At 35.8% G+C, this 25,213-nt stretch overlaps 1 protein-coding gene across 4 annotated transcripts in view; it reads right to left on the reverse strand.

Moving 5' to 3' along the window:
* Positions 1 to 25,213, reverse strand: part of PNPLA7 (patatin like phospholipase domain containing 7) — a 223,467-nt gene that overhangs the window by 55,333 nt on the left and 142,921 nt on the right. For all 4 annotated transcript variants that reach the window (XM_051976848.1, XM_051976847.1, XM_051976851.1 and 1 more), the window contains one exon: positions 4,624 to 4,687. In XM_051976848.1, the coding sequence (XP_051832808.1) occupies positions 4,624 to 4,687 (64 nt within the window). The remainder of the gene's footprint in view (positions 1 to 4,623; positions 4,688 to 25,213) is intronic.

Genomic DNA, 25,213 nt, shown 5'->3' on the forward strand with positions numbered 1-25,213 from the left:
CAATTTTTGTCAAATAATGCATTCCTATCCCAAAAACTGGGATCTTTGGGTTTGTCAAACACTATATTATTAAAGTTATTGGCTGTTTTGTCCTTTGAACCTAACCTATTCCATTGATCAACTAGTCTATTTCTTAGCCAATACCAGATGGTTTCAGTAACCACTGCTTTATAATATAATTTTAGATCTGGGACAGTTAGGCCACCTTCATTTGATTTTTTTTTTAATTCCCTTGAAATTCTTGACCTTTTGTTTTTCCATATGAACTTTGTTGTTCTTTTTTCTAGGTCATCAAAGTAGTTTTTTGGGAGTCTGATTGGTATAGCGCTAAATAAATAGATTAGTTTAGGTAGTATTGTCATCTTTATTATATTTGCTCGCCCAATCCAAGAGCATTTAATATTTTTCCAGTTGGTTAGATCAGACTTAATTTGTGTGGAAAGTGTTTTGTAGTTTTGCTCATAAAGTTTCTGATTTTCCCTTGGCAGATAGATTCCTAAATATTTTATACAATCAGTAGTTACTTTAAATGTAATTTCTCTTTGTAACTCTTAACTGTTGGGTTTTGTTAGTGATATATAAGAATGCTGATGACTTATGTGGGTTTATTTTGTATACTGCAACTTTGCTAAAGGTGTGGATTGTTTCTAACAACTTTTTAGTAGAGTCTCTGGGGTTCTCTAAGTATACCATCATATCATCAGCAAAGAGTGATAATTTGGTTTCCTCGTTGCCTATTCTTATTCCTTTAATCTCTTTCTCAACTCTTATTGCCAAAGCTAGCATTTCTAATACAACATTAAATAGTAACGGTGATAGTGGGTAACCTTGTTTCACTCCTGATCTTATTGGAAATGGTTGCAGTTTGTCTCCGTTACATATGATGCTTATTGCTGGTTTTAAATAAATGCTCCTGATTATTTTAAGGAAAAGTCCATTTATTCCTATACTCTCAAGAGTTTTTAATAGGAATGGATATTGGATTTTATCAAATGCTTTTTCTGCATCTATTGAGATGATCATATGATTTTTGTTAATTTGATTATTAATATGGCCAATTATACTGATAGTTTTCCTAATATTGAACCAGCCCTGCATTCCTGGTATAAATCCTACTTGATCGTGGTGTATTATCCTGGGGATGATTTTCTGTAGTCTTTTTGCCAATATCTTATTTAAAATTTTAGCATCAATATTCATTAGGGAGATTGGTCTATAATTTTCTTTCTCTGTTTTCAACCTACCTGGTTTAGGTATCAGTACCATGTCTGTGTAATAAAAGGAATTTGGTAGGGCTCCTTCATTCCCTATTTCATTCATTCTCAAAAAAAAAAAAAAAAAAAAAAAAACCTAACCTGAAACAACAAATAAAAAACCCTTCCCTTCATCCTACCTTCCCTTCACATTATAACAATTCACATTTATATAGAACTTGAAAGTCTACAAAGTGCTTTTCTCATGATTTTTCCCCTCCCTCCCTCCCTCCTCTCCCCCAGATGGCAAGCAGTCCTTTACATGTTAAATAGGTTACAGTATATCCTAGATACAATATATGTGTACAGAACCGAACAGTTCTCTTGTTGCACAGGGAGAATTGGATTCAGAAGGTATAAATAACCCGGGAAGAAAAACAAAAATGCAAGCAGTTTATATTCATTTCCCAGTGTTCTTTCTTTGGGTGTAGCTGCTTCTGTCCATCCTTGATCAATTGAAACTGAATTAGCTCTCTATCGAAGAGATCCACTTCAAGATGGTCTTTTCTTAATTGCCATTATCCTTGAACTCTCTGCATTATTTATCACTATGATCCACCCTCTCCTCTAGTATACTTTCTCCTTTCTGAATCTGGTTGACACTGTTCTTATTTCTTCTGCTGGCCGTTTGATTACCTTCAGTCTCTTGTACTGGATTTCATCCATATGACATATGACACCTAACTACAAAGGCATTCCGAAATTTGGTTTTGAGTCTTTTTCCTTCTTTATCTACACTCTCCCTCTTAAATGACTTCTATCACATCCCATGAGCTTAGTTATCACCTCTATGCAGATATTTCTATATTCTATATATTTATATAGCGAGGCCTAATTTTTCTCCTGAACTCTAGTTCCATAAATCAAAAACTTATCAGACATTCCATATAAATATATCCTAGAGTTATCTCAAGCTGAATGTTTCCCATACAGAATTCATTATTTTCCCTCTATCACCTTCCTTCTCCACCATTACCCTCTTCTCCCATCATCAGTTTCCCTATTTTTGTCTAGTCCCCCAGGTTTGAAACCTAGTAGTCATGCTTAACTCCTCACTCACTCCAACCTCTTATATGCAAGAAATATTGCTTACACACATGTCAGTCAATTACTTACTCTTGTTGATTCTACCTCCCCAACATCCCTTGTATTTATCCCTTTCTCTCTATCTATATGGCTACCCTTACTTTAGGTCTTTATCACCTCTGCCTTAGATTATTCCTGAATGGGACCAGGTGAAGATTTCTCAAAAAGTCTATGTGATGGATTAGGTTAGTCCCGAGGCCTAAATTTCAGAAAGTCACATGATCCCTATTCCCAGAGGGATCATATAGGTCTGTACAGAGGGCAGGAATGTAAGATCCTATGTCTAAGCACCAGGAAGTTATGTAACCCACAGGAAGTAGATAACATTGCTGACCATTGTCAATGGTTACTTTCTTTTCAATCCATCCAATAGAAAGACTGAGGTCTTTTGGAGTTATATGCTTTTTCCATTTCATTAAGTTTATTTTGTAATGAATTTTCTTCACATAATTTCTGTCTTCTTTTCCAAATCCTCTTTTTTTTTTTTTTTTTTTTTTTTTAAGATTGATAAAAGAGGTTTATTATTAGGTAAAGATAAAGATAAGAAGGGCACTGGACAAAGGGTTCAGTGGACAGAGGGACCTCACATGGCTACCATGTTTGGAATCTCTGCCTTTTCCAAATCCTCTTGCAAAATTTTCCTTTCCTTTCTCCATTTTTCTTCTAGCTCTCTTTTAAGATCCTTTTAATTTCTTCCATGAGAATCTTGTGTGATGAGGACCAATTTATATCATCCTGTGGGATTTCATCAGGAGATAATTTGCTTGTAGTGACCTTAGAGTTTGAAATCTGTTCTTCTCTTTCATTATAAAAACTATTTATGGTCAGAGTTCTTTTTGCTTTTTTAACTCATTAAAAAAAAATTGAGATCTGCTTTTAGGGCAAGGGAGGTTGTTCAAGCTTCTTCTACAAGCAGTTGTGGCTGTGTTGGGTCAGTACTTACTGACTTCCAGTGCTGGGTGGGTGTGGCCAGGTCACCAAAACAAAACAAAACAAAACAAACTAGTGATTTCCCATTATCTTTAAGATCAAATTCAACAAAGAGATTGTGAGTTTATTTTGGTTACAGCAACCCAAGAAATGGATCAAAAAAGACACTGAATTTATGACAAAATATGACAATAAATATACAGGAATAGATCCTGTTTAGGCCTACAACAGAAGATTACCTGCCTCCCAGGATACACACTAATGGCATTTATTAGGTTAAAAGCACTAAGGACAAAAATAAATCCAGAACTATGTGTTAATAAGTATCTCTCTTCAAACAAAGAGCATTTAAATAATCTACTTTGCAAATGCAAAACCTAGGCCAAGAACAGGAAGTTATTTGCCTAAGGATGCAACAAATGATGCCCCATGGGCTTGAAGGTCAACTCCTAAAACCAAGATAATATATAGGATTTTCTCTGAAAGAAACCATCTAATACAAATCTGCTCCTAGAAGATACTAACAGCTTAATTTCAATTCAGAACACCAGTCTCTATGTAAGGGAACTCTGGAACTTTGAATACAGTGAGAATTCAAATACCATGTGAACCAACAGGAAAACACAGCAGTCTTTGGAGCCTGTGAGCTCTTCCACATTGCTCTGCTCTCCCTAGGCCGCCCACATTGCAGCTAACCTTTTTATGCTCATCAACTCCTTTATTTTCCTGCTGCTATTTGTTCTCTTCAAATACCCACACACCAAAGAGGAAATGTAAAAGCTGGCCTGGTTCAAATGAAGTGCTATCTGACATTCCTACTGAAAAAATGCTTAGAGGCAATAATTTGTGGATTTGGATCAATTTTCCAACTTCCATAAACTTAATAAAATAGAGAATAATTCACTAAGTGGACTTAATATTAAAAAAAATAAATTATTTTAAGTTGTGTTGATAAATGTTCTTTAATTTGTTTTTAAAGAGTCAAAGGTCAGAATCTTTATCACAACTGGAAATAACGTGTTATATGATAAAGTAAAAAGAATTCTGGATTTGGAGGCAGAGAACCTGGATTCAAATTCTAACCCTGTGAAAAGAGGATAATAAGGGTAACAAATCACTTTACCTTTCTTGGTCTGTTTCCTCATCTAAAACATAAGGAATTCAGCCTAGATGACCACAAAGGCCCATTCTAGATCTAAATGTATGAGCCTAGAACCCCTCTAGTCCTGTTTCCTCATTTTTTAACATGAAGCAGCTAGACTAAATGATCTTAGCAATCATGCCCAGATGTAAATTTATGAAACTTTGAATTGGGGGCTAATTGACAAAGAGGTCCCACTCAAGACTGGCATACCTGTCCAGAGCTGCAGCTCCAAGACGTTGTTTGATGTTGTCACTAGTCAATAGCAAGACTGGGCCTGAAATACAAAAACATCCATGAGTATTTTCTAAATACCCACAAAACATGCAAGGACCTTTGCTTTTTTTTAAAAACCAGTTTTATTTTCAGTTCTAAATTTTTTCCCTCCTCTACTCTGCCCATTGAGAAGACAAGAAAATGAAAACTCATTATTAATAAATACTCAAGCAAAACAAATTCCCTTATTAGCTATGCCAAAAAGAGAAAAGGAAGGAAGGAAAGAAGGAAGGAAGAAAGGAAGGAAAATGAGGGACGAAAAGAAAAAGAAATAGAAGAAAATATGTTTCAATTTATACTCTGAGTTCATCGATTTCTCTCTGTAAATTGATAACACATTTTATTACAAGTCCTTTGGATGTGTGGTCATTATTGTTGATCAGAGTTACTAAGTTTTTCAAAGTTAATTATTTTTACATTATTGCTATTTTGTATAAATTGTTCTTCTGATTCTGCTTATTTCATTTTGTCAATTCATAGAAGTTTTCCTAGGTTTTTCTGAAACCACGCCCTTCATTATTCCTAATAGTACAACAGTATTCCATCACATTCACATAGCCTACCTTGTTCAATTATTCCCAATTGATGGGTATCCTCTTAGCTTCCAATTCTTTGCTACCACAAATAGCAGCTATAATTTAGTTTTTAAATATGGCTTTTTTCTCTTTGTTGGTTAAAGAATGCAGCCATGAACTCTAAAACATCCATTTAAAAAAGAGCTCATCTCAAACATCTCCTTTCTCACTAGTATGTATTACTTTGGAATATTTCTGAATTCTCAATTCACTTCAATAAACATTTTGTTATTGTCTATTATGTGCCAGGCTAAGCTTCTCCCCCATACCCCAGTATTAGATATTTATTCAAGCCCTATTCCAGCCATGCCCACTCCTGATCCTCCTTAACTTTTCAGCCTTTTTTGTGTCTTTCCCCATTACACTGACTCTAAGCTCTTTGAGGATTGGGATTGCTTTCTTTCCTTCCTTTCCTTCATTTGTAGCCTTAGCATTTCATATAATGCCTAACATATAATAAACACTTAATATAGTTTATGACTATTAACTCTCGGAAACAGATATGGCAGAAAAGCACTGATCAGTTCTGAGTTTTATCCTTTTCAGAAAGAAAAAAATAAAATTCACTTTCTTCCCACTTTTGATGGGGTAAGTTATCGGTTGTTTTGTTTGGTTTCCTTTTCCTACTTAGAACTGTGTTTCTGGAGTAAGTGAACTACGCATTAGCTTTAAGGGACAGAAAGGAAGGAAGGAAGATAAGAATAGGAAGACTGTTACCAGCACTGACAATTCATGAAACGAGATCTTGATTCAGGATACAAGAAAACGACCAAGACACTTGGCATTTTAAATGATCTCATTTAGCCAGAAAACTAACCATGATCTGGATTAATAAAAATCTAAATAGTTAGAAAATGTAAATCAGAACCCTTTATCCACAGAGGGAAAATACAGAGGCATAGTATTATCTTGTCTCAATATATCTGTAGATATTCTACTTTGCAAAATTCTACATAAATTAGACAGGTTATCAGAAAGGTAGATAAATGAGGTTGTATCACATGTGTAAATTTTACAAGAAACAGGAACACATACCCTATTCAAGGGCCCCTTTTCTCCGATATAGTCACGATTTTCCTTGTTAGACCAAGAACTAAATCTATTCATATCAGCCCTTAAAATCATGTTATACTTGTAAATTCCATGTGCTAGGCATCTGCCAAAGCTAATTTAACACCTCATATAAATTTGCCAGCAAAATCCAGGGGATGGGAGCAAACCATTAAATTAAAAATCTTTTTTTTAAAAAAATACTCTCAAGATAAGAATCACAGATGCATGACATAGATCCTGGAAAGTGGGAAGAGACCATATACCCAGTATAGGAATAATTAAAGTTTAAAAAAAAAAGGTCCTCTAATACCACATCTTGGCTAAGGGGAAGCAGTGCTAGGAAGTGGTATTACAGAACAGGGAGAAGAATCCAGGTGTCCTTGCTCTCACCTCAATGACCTCTTTTTACCATTTCAAAAATCACCAGGAGAAACTCCTTGGCAATGAAAGAAATCACTTTGTCTTACACATTAGTAAAACCATCCCCCCCATTTGAAAAACTCATCTCCAATAGAGGAATATAAGTAAGCCTATTAATAAAAGAATATGCTATTTAAAATGATGTGTTATGCATATAAATTTAGAGCATCAGATCCTGGAATATTTTTTCCAAGGGAAGTAGAAGCTCCATCACTTGGGACATTTAAATCTAAACCTGACAAAACAGAAGAGATCATATTACTGGCAACTTCCTAAAGTAGCTCCAAGGAAGAGATCCTCCACCAGTAACCATGATGATATGAGATTTTTCAAGCAGACAGAGACCTGTCTCTTGGATCCTTAAAATACACCAGAAAAAGGCACATAACTAAAATTTTTGTTTTATTTGCAAAGAAACTAAGGCCCAGAAAGCAAAATTCAGTAAACTGAGACACAAACTAAAACTTCTTAAACTCTCTGTTTCATGTGAGTCTGCTGACCAACCTTTCCTGGACACTCTCTCTACTTTAGATTTTTTGTGACTCTGCTCATAATCTCTCCTATCTCTTATCTCAACTTTCTCTGTCTCTGCCTCTGTCTCTCCCTACCCCCTTCCACCACTCTGCTCCTTTTCTTTTGGTTTTTCATCATGCTGTCTAACTGTAGATATGCCCCAAAGTTCTATCCTGGATCCTTCACTCTTCTTTCTCCATACTCTCTCTCTTGTTAACTCCATCAACTACTATGTATTTAATTACTGTTTCTATGCAAATGACTTCCAGATCGAGGTATCCAGCCTCAGTCTCTTCCCTGAGCTTCAGTCCTAGATCACCAATTGCCTACTGGATATTTCAAACTGGATGCCTCAATGACATCTTAAATTTATCACTTCTAAAACTGAATTCATTCTTTCCTCCTAAACCCTCCCCTCTTCCAAACTTCCTTATTTCTGTCAAAAGCACCATCATCCTTCCAGTGTCTCAGGTTTGAGAACCTAGAATCATCCTGAACTCCTGACTCCTCCTTATCCCATGTATCACTCCAAACTTTGTCATTGCTATATAATATTTCTTTTTTAAAATCTGCAAACTTTTTATCTTCAGAAGATCTTTATAAAAGTCAATAACCTATGTTCTCACTGATAAAGCAATTTTCATGATCTTGGAATAAGGACAAAGCAATTTTACAATGATGTCTTTTTCCTCCTCTATAAACACATTACCTGATGGCCAGCTTAAAGAGATTCTCAAAAATTGTCTCATATTTGCTTCCTAACTTTCAGACACTAGGTAGATAAATAGATAGATAGATAGGTAGGTACATGACAGATAGATAGACAGGTAGAGAGGGAGGGATATAGAGAGAGACACACATATATGCACATAGGGGTGTTGAGAATAGGGAAGGATTTATGATAAGTGGTGATATTTAACTGTCTTTCATAGAAAGCAGACTGATTAAGCCCAGGAATGAAGTCTCTTTCAATATTTCTTTCCTAATCTCTCCCTCCAGATCAATTAAGATACTATATTTTCTTTTATGAATTAACTCTGCTATATTTATCTCTCTCTCTAAAAGCAGTGGAATCATCCTTTATTGAGATATATTTACGATATACCAGACCCCTTCTCTCCACTCACACAGCTGTCACCTTAGTTCAGGCCAATATTACTGCCATACTCTCCTAATTGGTCTTACTGCCTTGTCCCTTTCCACCCTATACACTGCTGACAATGCAAACAAGTGCAAATACAACCATGTGACTGTCCTACTCGCTGGTGGACTCTAGAGTCAAATATAAATCCAGTCCTCTATCTTTTAAAGTTCTTTACATAACACCTAACCCCAATCGGCTGGCCCTGGTAATTACATAGCACAGTGGATAGAATGCTGGACCTACAATCAGAGAAACTTGAGTTCAAATGTAGTCTGAAACACTAGATATATAATCCTAGGTATACCATTTAGCCTTGGAACCCTCTTCATAAAAAGGGGATAATAATAGCACCTACCTCCCAAGATTGTTGTGAGGATCAAAAGAGATGACATTTGTAAAGTGCTTGGTAACCATAAAGCACTATGTAAATATTAGTTGTTATGATCTTTCTAATCTCATTGGACATTAGAAGGGGAAGGGAAGAAGCATTTACATGGTGCACACTATATGCCAGGAACAAAGCTAAACAATTTGCAAACGTTATCTCATTTGATCCTCACAACTCTGGGAGATAGGTGAATTTATTATTCCCAGTTTACAGTTGAAGAATTGAAACAGACCCTGACAAGGGACATACTGCTAGTGGGTTTTTTTTTTCTCTAAAAAAAATTATTTTATTTTCAGTTCCAAATTCTACCCTCCATCCCTTCCCCCATGCACTGAGAAGGCAAGAAATATTTTATATATATGTGTGTGTGTGTGTGTGTGTGTATATATATATATATATATATATATATATTATGAAATCATTCAAAATACATTTCCACATTACTCAAACTGGGGAGGGGGAAGGCAAGAAAAAAAAAGGGAAAAAAGTGAAAAATATGATTCAAACTGCAACTTCCTAGTTGGATGATGTTGGGCAAATTATTTTGAATCTCATTTATAGAATGGGAAAATAATACTTGTATTATCCACTTCACAGGGTTCCTTAGTTGAAAGGGAAGTACTTTATGAATTTTAAAAGAAATATGAATCATAATGAAGATGTAGCAAATAAAAAATATTCTAATTCTTTAAAGCTCTTTCTGCAAAATGGCACCTTTATTCATCTACCTGAACCAAATACACATGTTTAAGAGTGTTTGGAAACTATGAAAAAGGAAAAGTATACCATCACTTGCCAGAACACAAGGAAAACTTCTAGAAATCCTCCTTTCTCTTGTGGGGGTGAAATCTGATTTGTGTGGCTTAGAAACAACAGTGGCAATGTTGATTTCCCCAGAAGTGAGGTAGGGGAAGAGAAAAAGGAGGGCTAGTGCATCTTGTAAGTCCTATATACTGGCAAGCAGACAACTGATGATTCAACTAAAGCTTCTGGGTAAAAGCCTTTGTGTCATTAATATACAAGAATCTCTTCTTATCTCTTTTGGGCTACCAAAAGAGTTGGGGTACCATAAAAGCTAAAGAGAATTCTCAACTCTTTATCCTCCCAGATCCTCTATATTTTTGGGTTGAGTTATCTCATTTTGACAGGCCTAAATTTTCTTAAGTTGGAGACCTTTGTCTGAGCCTAATGCAAGTAGCTTTGTTCTGGGCACATTTCAGTTATCCTAAATTATATTTATTGGAGTTAGAAACAGCTAAAGCATTTGCCAGTTCATGCTACTTTCCTAAAAATAAAGAATATATTCTTTTTTTTAAACATTACAATTCTTCTGTCCATATTTCTACAATTATCATGCTACACAAGAAAAATCAGATCAAAAAGAAAAAAAATGAGAAAGAAAACAAAAAGCAAGTAAATAATAACAAAAAAGGTGAAAATAATATGTTGTGATACACATTCAGTCCCCACAATCTCTTTCTGGGTGTAGATGGCTCTCTCCATCACAAACCTATTGGAACTGGTCTGAATCATCTCATTGTTGAAGAGAGCCACGTCCATCAGAATTGATCTTCATATAATCTTCTTGTTGCTATGTACAATGATCTCCTGGTTCTGCTCATTTCACTCAGCATCATTTCATGTAAGTCTCTTCAGGTCTTTCTGAAATCATCCTGCTGATCATTTCTTACAGAACAATAATATTCTATAACATTCATATGCCATAATTTAATCAGCCATTCCCTAATTGATGGGCATCCATTCAGTTTCCAGTTTCTTGCTACTACCAAAAGGGCTGCCACAAACATTTTTGCACATGTGGGAACCTTTCCCTTTTTATGATAATGAATATATTCTTAACAAAGAATTGAAGTTAAAATCATAACATTCAATCACAACAACCTCGTGAAGTGGGTATCACAAGTGTAACATCCATTTAACAACTGAGGAAACTAAGGCTCAGAAAGGGTAAGTGGCTTGTCCAAGACCACACAGCCATTAAATAGAAACTCAAGATCTGACTCCAAGGCCAACACGTTTTTCATTATGCCATAGTTGCTGTTATAAAAACAAATTTCAAGGTACAACTGAAAAATTTTTTAAAAGGGCATTTGTATGATCTTAGGTAAGACCCTTACCTTCCTTGGGCCTCTATGTTCTTAATCTGTAAAATGGAGGATAGGTCCTTTCCAACTCAAAACCCCATGATTCTTTAAAGAATCCATGACCAGGAGAAATCTTTCCATTTTTACTGTCTTCTGTGTTCAAATATTAAAAAATGCTTGTCAATTGATTAATTGATTAGATGCAGGGTAGGTGAAATGAAAGTAGACATTAGGAATCTGAGGTGACACTTGCTATCTATTATCCACACACAGACTCTTTGGAGAATAGTGTTATGATGAGCATTCATTCGAGCAGGGGCCTGGCTACTGGGAATCAGTTCTTCAAGTTGATCTCAAATGAAATACTGAGTGAAGTTTGTGACCAGAAGCATAGATACCTTTTGTTTTTGCTTGTGTGCACATTGTTACCATAGCCTGCTAAGATTTCCAAAGGATAGGAAATAATAATTTGATATCAAGAATGAGGTATCTGATATATCTCTAGGCAAAAATCTACAATAAATACAAAACTGGAATTTTATTCCATCAGGGATAGAATGAATTTGTTATCGTCTTATTTCTTACTTGGTCAAGCTTCAGGCACCACTCAATAACATTTTCTCTGAAAGGCTGGCATATAGGATAGAGGTGGCAGTTAAGAAAACCACTGAGACAGGTTTGTTGCTAACTATAGTGTCCCATTTGGAGACTAATAAAAAATGGTCCCTTTCTCAGTCATGACTGCAATCTCCAGATTTCCACAAACTATTGTTCAAATCAACATTTGTTCAAATCAATAGCTGTCCAATCCCTGGACAGCTCCAGGGAAGGCTTGGGCTATTAAATTTAAAAGATGGAGTCCTTGGAACTCCAAATTCATTATTTCTTTGGAGAATACACAACTGTAAAATAACCTTACAAGTCATCTTAAGTGTAAGGCTACAAAGTATGAATAAAAGACTGTGATATAATGAGATAATTCCAAATTGTGCTTCTGACCTTTCATATATTTTCATGGCTTTGTTGGTAAGTTGAGTAATAATCTTCATCACAATATTTATAATAGTTCATGAGATCAGGATTGTAAAAGTAATAATCCACTTCAGAAATAAAGTACCTGGGGGGTCAGTTCTTAACAGTGGAATAAGGACTGTGACCCTGCATATATTGCTAATCTCTTTTGGGACTGGGGACAATTTCTGACTAGGGGTCATTTGCTATCCTTAGCTACACAAGATACAATAGAAAGAATGTGAGGTTTGGAGCTAAATTTGAACCCTGACTACTTTTTATTAACAGGGTGATCTTAATTAAGGAAGAAACTTCATTTCTGTGGAATCTAGGTTTCTCATCTATAAATGAAGAGGTTAAACTAAATAACCATCAAGATCCCTTCTACTCTCTCAATATATGGGCCATTGACCTCATAGTGAGGTACTATAAAGAATTTGTTCCCAGTACTCATAAATCGACCCATCCTTAAAGTATAGACTCTAGCTTCCATCTTTTTCAAAACTCTTTTTCAAAACTTTTTCAGAGCCAAGACATCTCAGCTCAAGCCTTGGGGAGGAAAGAAGAGAAAAGGAGACCAGCAGTGAACTGCTCCACTGTGTATTTTTATAAAGGCTTTTAAAAACATGGTTTACAAGGAAATGAGACTAAGCTGTTTATTAGATGAGGTTAATAGATGCCTGAGAATCAACAGTATGAATGGGCTTTTCCTTTGAGTTAAGGAGCAGCACTTGAAGTTAGGAAGAACTAAAAAAAGAAATACCTGCATCAAATCTAAAAATAGAAAACAACAATGTCAAAAAATTAGAGAAAAACTATTTTCTCTCCTCCTATTTAGATCTGAAAAATTCAGGCAAGAATCCAGAATACACTGACTTCTGCTTATACCCACCAGCAGCAGAGGCTTGTGGATGTGAGCAGGGATTTGGGGGGAGGGGAAAGATGAGTTGCTTGATGAAAAACTAAAATATTAACAGCAACAGCCAAGCTTAGTACATATCTAGCACCTTCTTTCTCAGGGTTAAAAGTGCAGTACAAGCTGCTTGTACTGCTGAGGATGCTTATCCTCAGAGAATGATTTAATGAAGAGGAGAAAGGGGGAATAATAGAAGCAACGTACTTAAAAAAAAAAAAAAAACCAACATGAACTCTAGCTGCATTTGCAATGACTCATACTGAAATGCATGGTGAGCTCTCTCCTTTTATAGAATGGAAAAGATCTAAGAAGCCAAATCTCTATCTCTGGACACAGGCTAAATGCACCTCTAGTTTGTTTGAGCCCAAAGAGCATTTATTTTTGGGTCATTTTGCTCCTATTTCATCCCATCCGAGAACTGTAGTAAAGAGGAGGCCAGGCCAGGCCAGGCTACAATGGCAGGAGAGCTGAAGTTAAGTCTGAGAAACAAACAAAGCAGCACAAAATAACAAAATGGTGTTTGAAAAAAAAAGTTATAATGGGGGATAGAAGTGGATCCAAGACTCAATAGGACTGCTGTTAGGACAGGTGTGGGGCACTGATGATGGACAAGATAGAGGAGGCGGTCAATTCTTAATTCACATCTGTTTTCTCTGCCAAGAAAAACTACCTTTATACTGGAAAAGAGAGAATAATAGTTAATAGGAAACTGATTCTTAAAATAAGCAAAGAAATAGAAAAGTACACTTCTAGTTGTCCCAGATGAATTCAAGTCATCTGGTCCAGATGAACAACAATGAGACCATGAAAGAACAGGTGGATGAAACTGCTAAGTCTAATATCAGTGATTTTTGAAAGATCTTGAAGAATAAGAATGGTGCTGCAAGTCTAGAGGAAACCAAATACAGTTCTAATTTAAAAAAAAAAAAAAGGTAAAAAAGTCTAGAAAATCAAAAGCTTAACTTTGATTCCTGGGAAAATTCTAAGATAAACGATTAAAAAGATGGCTACTGAACATGTAGAAAAAGAAGCAGTGATTATAAGGTATAGTTTCATCAAGAACAGATGATTCCAGAAAATAAAGTTTTTGAAAAGTTAATAAACTCATAAATAGGGGAATATTTTATATTGAGCTTACCTAGATTTTAACAAAGTATTTGATAAAATGTCTCATGTTATACTTGGAGAAAAGATGGAAATATGTAGACTAAACATTATAATTAGTTGTATTTAAAACTGAATTAATGGTGGGCCTGAAAAGTTGAAAATGATTTAATGTCAATGAGACAGAATATCTCCACTGGTATGCCCTAGGATCACTAATAAGCAGTATCAATGACTTAAAGTCATTGGTAGCATATTTATCCAGTTTACAGATAATAAAAAGATGGAAGGGAATTCTAATACATCAGATGAGAATCAGGAAACAAAATGGGCTTGTCAAGCTAGAGCACTGTTTAATCTAATAAGCTGAATTTAATCAAGATAAATGTAAAAACTTAAACCAGGATACAAAAAAAAATTATCTTGACAAGTACTAAATGGGGAGGTATGGTTAGATAGCAGTTTGCCTCAAAAAAATAGTTCATCTCATTTATGGAGAAGGTCCATCAAAAAAGAACCAAAGAAAGCTAAAAAGGATCTTAAAAGGCATGTGGCCTAACCACCAGAGATATTAAGTGACTTGTCCAAGCTCATAGTTAGTAAGGGCTTGTGCTAGGTAGGCTCTCTGACTCCAAATCCGGGGTTCTTCCCAACTGCCTCTAAGATTTGAGGGGTTTTTTTGTGAACTGAAAATTGAATGAGTTAGCAATTTGGTGTAGCAGCCAAAAAAGCTAAAATATATGACCTCTACCTTTACCTTAATGGAAGCTATAGTAGAGGTCAGGATGGAGTTTATTTCAGGTATGAGAAATCTGTGAAAAGGCCTAAAGAGGAAAGATGTAGAATTATACTTCATGGGACATCTGGTAGGCTACTTAAACCTGAATGTAAAATGTGAGTGAAACAGAATAATAGAAAACAAATCTAGAAAGACAAGTTAAAATCAAAATGAGGAAGACTTTAAATCTCAGGGTAGGCAGTTTTCATTTCATAGCAGAAGTCATAGGGAACCAATAAAGAATTTTGAACAGACCTTGACAGAACTGTGACACAAAGATTATTTTGGTAGCTGTAAAAAAGAATGAGTAGAAGCAATGAGATTAATTACAATAGGATCTAATCTATTAGAATGTAACTTTCTTGAAAGAAATGTTTCTCATTTGCCTTTATATTCCCAATAGATGCTTACTAAATGAATTCTCCTCCTTCTCCAGCAATTGGGGTTAAGTGACTTGCCCAGAATCACAGTTAGTGTCAAGTGTCCGGGGCCAGATTTGAACTCAGTTCCTCCTGACTTCAGGGCTGGTGCTATGTCCATTGTGTTACTTAGCTTCCCCATTTAATTTTTTTTCTAATCTTTAAAACAGAGATGGCATGTGACTTCTATCTTTTCTAAGAATACTACTCACAACAAATTGGCAAGGATGATGAAGAGTTCACATCACTTTCTCTATATATTAAGTCCCTACTAAGTGCCAAGCATTGGGACTATAAAGAAAGGCAAAATATAGCCTCTGACTTTAATCTAATGAAGGAAGACATCACATAAAATGAATCTGAAAAGAAGATGGGAAGTGTAAATGGAGAGTAATTAACTGTCCAGAGGACTGTTACTAGGTGGGAAATAATGAGATAATCCTGAAGTGGCAGATAGATGCACCACAGTTTGTGATGCCTAGTATCCTGGGATCTGAGTATATTGCTTGGTCTCATGATCAGTAACAATTTAGATTTTTAAAAAGTATCTTCCTTGCCGTAATTCTATGAGATGAATCATTCAAACTTTATTATCCCTAGAGCCATGCCCCAATTAATAATCAAAAGATATGAATAGGCAGTTTTCAGAAGAAGAAATCAAAGCTATCAGTAGCCATATTTTTGAAAATTCATTAAATCACTAATAATTAGAAAAATGCAAATTCAAAGAACTCTGAGGTATCATTTTGTACTCATCAGATTTGCCAAATTGGCCAAAAAAAAATGGAAAATAACAAATACTAGAGATGATATCAGAAAACAGGTGCACTAGTGCACTAGTGGAAGAACTATGAACTAGTTCAACCATTCTGGAAAGCAATTTGGAACCATGCTCAAAAAGCTATTAAACTTTATATATATCCTTTGGCCTAGCAAACTGATATGCTTCTTTCCCAAAGAGATTCAAGAAAAAGGAAAAGGACTTACACACAAAAGTATTTATAGCAGTTGTTTTGTGGTAACAAATAATTAGATACTAATGGGATGTCAATCAATTAGGGAATAACTGGACAAATTAAAAGTATACAAATGTAATGAAATACTATTGTGCTCTCAGAAATGATAAAAGGGAGGATTTCAGAAAAACCTGTGAAAACTTATATGAATTGGGGCAGCGAGGTGGCGCAGTGTATAGAGCACCAGCCCTGAAGTCAGGAGGACCTGAGTTCAAATCTGACCTCAGACACTTAACACTTCCTGGCTGTGTGACCCTGGGCAAGTCACTTAACCCCAATTGCCTCACCAAAAAAAAAAAAAAAAAACTCATATGAATTGATTCAAAGCAAAGTGGAATTAGAACAATTTATAAAATAACAACAATATTATAAAGACAACTTTGAAAGACTTAGGAATTCTGACCAATACAATGACCAATCACAAATCCTCCTCATGAAACACTCTGTCCCTCTTCTGATAAAAAGGTGATGGACTCAGAGTACAATTGGAAACATGTTTTCTTTTCTTATCTTTCTTTCAGAAAAAGCTGAGGGAATTTATTTTATATGACTCCACAAATATATAATAGGTTTTGTTTTTCTTGCCTTCTCAATGGATGGAGAAAAGAATTTGTAACTGAAAACAAAATAAAACTGAATTTTTAAAAAGTAAAAAGAAAGAAAACTAAATCATCAGAACTAGAATTTGAATCCAGGATTCTTGTCAAAGATAAATTATTTTATGTCCTGCTATACTTCATTGTCTTTACCAATTAGTTAAGCTGTTCTCTGGACTCCTGAAACCCATGTCTCAAACTCAATATAAACAAGACAGAGAAAAGGAAGGAAGGAAGGAAGGAAGGAAGGAAGGAAGGAAGGAAGGAAGGAAGGAAGAAGGAAGGAAGGAAGGAAGGAAGGAAGGAAGGAAGGAAGGAAGGAAGGAAGGAAGGGAGGGAGGGAGGGAGGGAGGGAGGGAGGGAGGGAGGGAGGGAGGGAGGGAGGGAGGGAGGGAGGGAGGGAGAAAGGAAGGAAGGGGAACCTCACAGATTTTCAAAGAGGAAACAGCCAGTTGCATGGCTGGTTTTTTGGTATACTGTTTTTTCTGTTTTACACCACCAAAATGGTCCCAATTAAAAAAGAAAAAGCTTTTGAAAACCACAGATTGTATATTAACCACTGTTCATTGCAAAATACTCCCAACTCTGAATCTTTTTCAATCCTTCTGAAATCATTATCCAAGGCTTTTACCATCTTTCTCTAGATAAAAGACAGCATAACCCATTATACCAGCTGGTGAAGGTGCTGCCAATCTTTCTAATTACTGGAACATGAAATAATCATGTGTTCTGCTTTAATGCTTTTTCTCAACTGACTGGAATAGATTGGTGTGAAATAAAGAATGGCTCAAATAATCTTAGAAGCCTCCTTTGAATTATCCATCTGCACAACGGACACTGAAAAAAGTCCAAAAGAAAGGAACAACTTCAAAAATAAAAGGTTTCTCACAGCTAATTAATAACATCATTCATATTTATATTGTTCTTCATTATTTACAAGGTGGGCTGCTTAACACAATGTGATTGAGGTATAAGCACTAAATGATGAGATTTAGGAGAGCAATGGCATCAAAAATTGGGGTATGGCATCAAATGTTCATGTGAAGAATTCACAATGGCCAGTGAATGGAAAATTTGATATTTCTTCAAAAGTAAAACTATAAATTAACAAGCTATAGGATCAGGTTCCTATTTCCCCCTGCCTTTCCTCATTGGTAAATAGTTCCCAGGATATGGGTAGATGGTAATTTTGGGAAGGTGTAGAGCAAACTGACTCAGCCCTAATCTTCCAATCTTGAAAGCATAAGTCTCAGGTTCAATAAAACACATGTCCTTGTTTAAATTTGAATTTATGTGTTGCTTCTCCATTCGCTTAGAATATATATATATAGCCTCTGCCGCCTGTTTGGGGGAAATTGCACCTACCCAAACTGACTACTCAGGAGTCACTCCAAATGATGTACAGAAAGAATTTATTAGAATCTCGAGAAATGGACCGTCCTGGCCTGTGGGCCCAAAAGGGAGAGTCATTCACTTGAAGATGCTTACAACTTTTATACATTTCAGACAAAGAACCCCCAAAATTCCACCCTTTACAGGCTGTGATTGGTTACATAAACCTTTATCTCCCTATTTGGTCAGTGGAATGCAGTGAAAAAGGTGATATACAGCTTCGGCCACTTAATTCCTTCTTTGGACAATGGAATGCAGTCCAGGTCTCATCTAAAATCACCTGACAGGGCCTATAGGCCTGATCTACTTTAGTTAACAGTCTCTGATCAATATGTGCTTAATCTGTAAGTTCTTCACCTTTCCACACACGCCTATGCTCAGTACCTCACATTCACCCCTCAAATGGTGAGTGACTGTCCACTTCTCAAGAGAAAGGAATAAACTTTCTCCTTATACCTTGAGAGATCTCTGAGGTTTATTGAGTGGGTTGCATACCATACACTATTCTTTTTGGCAAAAAGGTAGATTTATTTATAAGAAGAGATAACAGACAACATGAAGAGACACCAGGAATGGTAAATATGAATAGATTTAGGAGAGCAATAGGGTTACTAAGGAAAGAAGTTTGGAAGAATACATTAACGGAATATGCCATGAGGTAGAAGTAGTCCATTAACTGGCAGACTAAATCCATAAGGGGATTTAGCCCTTTAAAAAAGTTAGCTATAAGAAGGAGAAAGACATCATGGAGAATTGGGGGCAGGGGGAAAAGGAGAGAACCATGAGGAATGGGGGAGGGATAAGGAGAAAGACATCATAAGGCAGAGTGCCCTGATGGGCTACCTCTAAAAGGGATTTAGCAAAAATGGCATAAGCCATGGACAGATTTATAGGGGAAATTTAAGCTTCGGGGTTTGACATAACTTGGATTTTTGACTGGACACAGCAAGGTGGGGACACAGAGGGTGGAAGAAATGATCCCCATCAGAGCCCTGCTTGCCTCAGGGAGCAATTTTATCAATACTTCAGTCTTTCTCTACCAACCCCACTTACTTAGGATCTCTTCAACAACATTGTAAAAACATTATTCTCCTTTTAAAGATAAGGAAACTGAGACTTGAGGAGATGATTTCTCTAAATTCATACAATTTGTAACTAGGAGAATGGGATCTCAAACCCAGGTATTCTCATTTTAAATCCAGCCAAATCCCCTTGAAGGACCAGTAGTTTGCCTTTATTGACTACAGAGAAACTGGTTAAAACTATAGATAGGACTAGGCAATGTGTGAAGTGGATTGCAAGGTTTTCCTCCTTTTCCTTCTCCCAGAAAATGCAGAAAACATTTCCTAAATCTGCCCAGTCCCTCCTCCCCCCTCCCCTGCAAAACAAAAACAAAAACAAAAAACCTGCTTCTGGAAATCAGCGTTAGATTAGAAGAGGAGATTAGGCACTCCAGAACTAATCAGTATGAAAGACAAATCAGGCTCATCAATTATTGTGTCAAAAGAAGGAAGCAGGACTTTAAGAGCTTGAATAATGCCGAGAGGAGGTGAGATGAGGGGAGGGCTAGAGTGGAACTACGTTCCTAAAATGGAATTCAGATTAGTTTACTAACTTGGAGGCACCAGTGCCTTTTTGGCCTAAAGAAAAATTTGCAGTCAAGCTACTGCTTGAGTTTTTCTCCCTTTTGCAATATCCATCTATCACTAATTAATCTCTCCAATAGGCAGCAATGCTTTTTTTTTTTTAATTGGGGGAGAGGGGCATGTCAACCTCTGTAAGGTTCAAGTAAAGTTAGTAAAGGGAATGATGGCTTCACTACATGCAGAGAATAAGAAGACCCCCTCCAATACCGCACTGTGATAAAGAGATACGCGTGGTTTTGGTTCTGTTGTTACTGCTTTAGAGCAGACTGAGCACAGAGTTCAGCAATGAGAAGCTGAGTAACTTGGCCAAGATTCCACAGCGAGTATGTTTAAAGGACTGTCCTTAAAACCTGGATCTTCCTAGTTCCGAGGGCAACTTGCTCTCACTAGGCCACACAGGGACCTCTTTAGCACTTCCAGCTGTTAATGGCCATGTCAGTGGAGCACCAGTTCTGGCAGGTAATCCAGTGACTGTGTGTCTACTGTCAGAATACCAGCTTTACAAAACATAAAGAAGCTCATTACCAGAGAGTTGGCCAACAAATGAGGATTTTTTTTTTTTTTTTTTGGTCCTCATAATTACCAAGGTATGGAATCCCAACCCTAAAGAGTTAAAAGAGTATCCACATGAATGAAACAGAAGATCTTTTAATGTACTGGAGAAATTAGAAAAAACTAAACAGCATTATCTCTCCTCCTTCTACACCTCTGGACTAACTCCTCAGAGCACTAAGAAAAATAGTAATTAAATACTGGATTGCTAATTAAGATGGTGAACTCATTTTGTTTCTTTCAACAGCTGATCATTATGAGCTACAATTCTACTTTACACAAACAGTCCCTCTCACTTCCTTGGGCTCATTTGGGACTTGATAGGATGGGAACAGAAAATGCCCATCCTTTGGTGATTTTACTTTCTTTTTATATCTGGACCTTGTTCAAACATGTCCATAGTAAATTATGAAATAAAACTATTTTCCCTAAGCCCTGCCTCTCACATGAATCTACCTTCATCCTCCCATCTAGAAGGGCCCTTATCTTTCAGACCCAATTCAAGGGTGATATGTACAGTTTCTGGACCCAGGTCCATCTCTTATTGTTTCTTCTGATAAAGGAAAGCCTAGTAGAACCACAGAGAAACAGAAATCCCATATCTGTGCAACAGGACAAGTAGAAAGCACAGATTGATGTTATATGATCCAGGTGAAGATTTAAGATGATTAAAAAGATAAATAATAATGACCACCTTTCTCATTCTTTACCTGGTCACATCTTGATACATTTCACAAACCATTCCATTAATGACTGCTATTTTGAAATCCTCTGTTCCTAAACTGTTCTTCCTCAATCTTCTAAGACTCTAGACAAGAATGTGTACTCATCAAGTCTTACTAAATATCCATCCTTTAAAAGTCTTAAAGTTTCCTTCGACTCCTCCCCAATACACAGCAATCAGCAGCATCCTTAATTCACATACTATCTCTGCTGCTGTACATGCCTTTAAGAGAGTTTCTATGAAAAAAGACCCAGAAACAATAGAACAATTATAATAGCACAATGTTCCATAAATTCTGAGACCAACTACTGGACTAAAGATTTCTTAGTTCAATAAAAACTTCTGGGAAAAACAAAAAGCAGTTTCACAGAAAGTAGGTTTAGACCAACTTTATACATTATTTATCTATCTATAGCTATATGTAGATAAAGATATAGATAGATTAAATATAAGATTAACATATTATTTCAGTTTAGAGCAACTTTATATGTTATGTACCAAAAATTAGCTCCATATGGACATAGAAATTGAATATAAAAGGTCATAGTATTAAGAAATTAGAGGAGAAAGGAAGGACATGCCTTCTTCAACTGCAGCTTCAGGGAGATTTCTGAATTAAACAAGGTCTACAGAAGTGATAAAAGGAACAATTTTGATTTTATAAATTTGAAAAACTTTTATACAAGCAAAATCAGTGGAGTTAGAATTAGAAGAAAAATCTAGTTAAATAGGGAAACATTTTTGCAGAAAATTTCTATCAAAGATCTGATATGAATGAACAAATAAAAAAGCTTTATTAAACATTTAATAAATGCCAAGCATTTTGCTAGTGCTAGGGACACAAATGAAAAAGTTGAGGGAGTCTTTACAGTGGGAATTGAGTGAATCACAATGACTCTATCTCGTTGCTTAATTCTAGATCTAGTCCAATTCCCTTTCTATTAAGTTATGGGTTTAATCTAATTTCTACTTCATGAGAAAACTTTATTTAATTATGGGAATTGTGAGATAACTGTATTTCATTTTTGAACCTAGCCCTGGGTGGCTGGGAAGCTGGACTATTTCTACTTGTTGCTTAGAGAGCTTTAGTAAGGACCTAGTTTCTGCTGACCAGAAACCCAGTCATCCAAAGATTGATACAGGAGTTTTCTCACAAACATTCCAAGAAACCCTTATCTGAAAATGGTGGATCAGTTATTGTTTCCTTGTTCTTTTCAGTGAATACAGATACTTGGGTGGATGGAGGGGGAATAGGACACCCCCTTCTGATTTCAGGGAATTGTATCTGTGCTCCCCCTTCCTAGCTCAGGAAAATCCCCCCAGTTAGAAATCAGAGTACCTAATCTTGTATCCTGGTCTATATTTTGTTAATTATTTTCTTTTAATGCATAAAAATCTGTCTCTCCCTGTATTCAGGGTTGATGACAAGCTGAGGAGGCCTGGTTCTGATTTGTTATGTAATTGGCATGCATTGCTTAATAAATCAATATGCTCAGAAGCTTGCATATTTGTTTCCTCAGTTATTTCATATTTCATTTGTCACACTATTTATAGTCAGCTCACAATGTAATCGAGAAAGTCACATAAAAGAAAACTCAACCCAGAGAGAAAGGTCCAGAAACACCAAGGGTGCTATAAAGGGACTGATAGCAAAGTCTAGGAATCCTTAATTAGGTCCTTATGATGATGGGAATGATGGGGAGGAGGTGAGGAAGAGATATTTACGGCATTCTAAGCCTTTCACAGCCTACTGTCCCTCACTATTCCAGAATTCTTATACCTTATACTTTCTTCTTTCTCCCATTCTCCAGTGACACCAGCCTTATTTGCTGTTTCTAGGGATACTCCTATCTCTCAGCTCCACTCTTTTTCTCTGGTTACCCTCATGCTTGAAATGCTCTCCTTCCTCATCTCTACCTCCTAGCTTCCCTGATTTCTTTTAAGTTCCAGGTAAAATCCCATTTTCTATAGTAAATTCTCCCAATCCCTCTTAATTCTAGTGCTTTCTTAATGTCCATCAATTCCAAAATAGCTAACAAATTGTGTGGTAAATGACTGTGATGGAATACTAAAGTCCCATTAAATTTGATAAGCAGGACCAATTTAAAGAAACCTGGGAAGATTTATATGAAATGATGCAAGGTGAAATGAAAAGAAGCAGGAAAACATTGTACACAGCAACAGCAGTATTGTACTGATGATGATGTACTGATTAGCTATTCTCAGCAATAAAATGATACAAGATAATTCTGAAGAACTTATGATAAAAATGCTATCCACTTCCATAGAAAAAGAACTGATAGAGTATGAATACAGATTGACAAATACTTTTAAACTTTATTTTTCTTCATTTTCCCTTCCCCCTCGCCCCAGTGTTTTTTGTCTGTTTTCTCTTTTGGTTAATGGTTAATATGAAAATATGTTTTGCATGACTACATATATATAATCTATATCAAAGTCTTGCCTTCTCAAGGAAATTGAAAGAGAAGGAGAGGAGGGAAAGTAGAACTCAAAAATTATAAAAAACAAATGTGAAAAACTGTTTTTACATGCAATTGAAAAAAATTAAATAAAAATATTTTTAAAAATTCTAGTGTCTTCCACCTATTGATTATTCCCTACTTATCCTGTATATAATTTATTCATAAATAGCTATCTATTTATTTTCTTCCTTATAGATTTTTGAGCTCCTTGAAGACAGGGATTTTCTTTTGCCTTTTTATTTATTTTTTAAATCTTTAGCATTTAGTACAGTGCCTGACACATATTAGGTCTCTCCTGGGATTATCTATTTGAATGCCTGAAAAAAATGAAATAATGCAAATGTGGTTTGATTAACAGCAATAATTAATAATTTTAGCTTTTATGACATCTTATAGGTTTTAAAAGTATAAATGTATACTTCTATAATAATCTTGGCTCATTTTTATATTTCCTTACAGATTTACAAGTGTTTTTCCCCTCCACAAAGCAGGTCAATAAATCATCATTACATAAAGTTTGCAGATAAAGAAACTAAAGATCATAGAGATTAAAATATTTGCATACACTGTGTGTAGCACTTAAATTTGACCCTCACAACATTTCTGTGAGATGGGCAGCAAAAGTTTTCATCTTTATTTTACATAGGAGGAAACTGAGGTGCAGAGCACTTATGTGAGTTGGCTGAGCCCAACAATGGCAGCTTCTTGGTCAGAACTTGACCAAGTCTCCCTGAGATTAGCTTGATGATATTGTGTTGTATCACACTGTCTCTTGCCCACAAAGAAATCTACCAATATAAAATTTTTTAGAAAGTTTTGGTATGTTCTATTACAAAATTCTCATCTAGATATGAAATATTTGGAAGTCTACCTGCCAAGATAAGCCCAGGAAATATATGAACACAATTATAAAACACTTTCCACAGAAATAAAGTCAGATCTAAACAATTAGAAAAATATCAATTGCTCATGGGTAGATCAGCCAATATAATTAAAATGACAGTTCTACCTAAATTAATCTACTTATTCAGTGCCACACCAATCAACTGTCAAAAAATTATTTGATAAAGCGAGAAAAAATTACTACAAAATTCATCTGGAAGAACAAAAAGTCAAGAATATCACAGGAATTCATGGGAAAAAATTGCAAAAGAAGGAGGCTTAGCCATACTAGACCTAAAACTGTATTATAAAGTGGCAGTTATCAAAATCATTTGGTACTGGCCTAGAAAAAGAGCATGAATGAGCAGAATAGATTAGATATCTTATTGTGGCTTATAAGATACAATAATCAATGACTATAGTAATCTACTGTTTGATAACCGAAAGACTTCAGCTTCTAGGATAAGAATTCACTATTTAACAAAAGTTTCTGGTAAACAGAAAATAGTATGGCAGAAACTAGATATAATCCAACATTTTATAACCTCTATCAAGATAAGGTCAAAAATGGGTTCATGAGTTAGACATAAAAGGTGATACTATAAGCAAATTAGGAGTGTAGAGGGCTGAAACTCTTGAGTACTTGCACTGAGGTCGGTTCAAGCACTTAGGGCTAATTACTGATTGGACAATACTCTATGGGCATATGCTTGGGGAATGGTCCTTCCCACTATCCTGTGCTGGCTTGATAATTGGTGTATGCAGAGAATTGTAGGAGGGATTAGAGGGTGGAGTAAGACTATGTAGAGT

This window comes from Antechinus flavipes, chromosome 2 (genome assembly GCF_016432865.1).
Source record: "Antechinus flavipes isolate AdamAnt ecotype Samford, QLD, Australia chromosome 2, AdamAnt_v2, whole genome shotgun sequence".
NCBI classification, from domain to species: domain Eukaryota; kingdom Metazoa; phylum Chordata; class Mammalia; order Dasyuromorphia; family Dasyuridae; genus Antechinus; species Antechinus flavipes.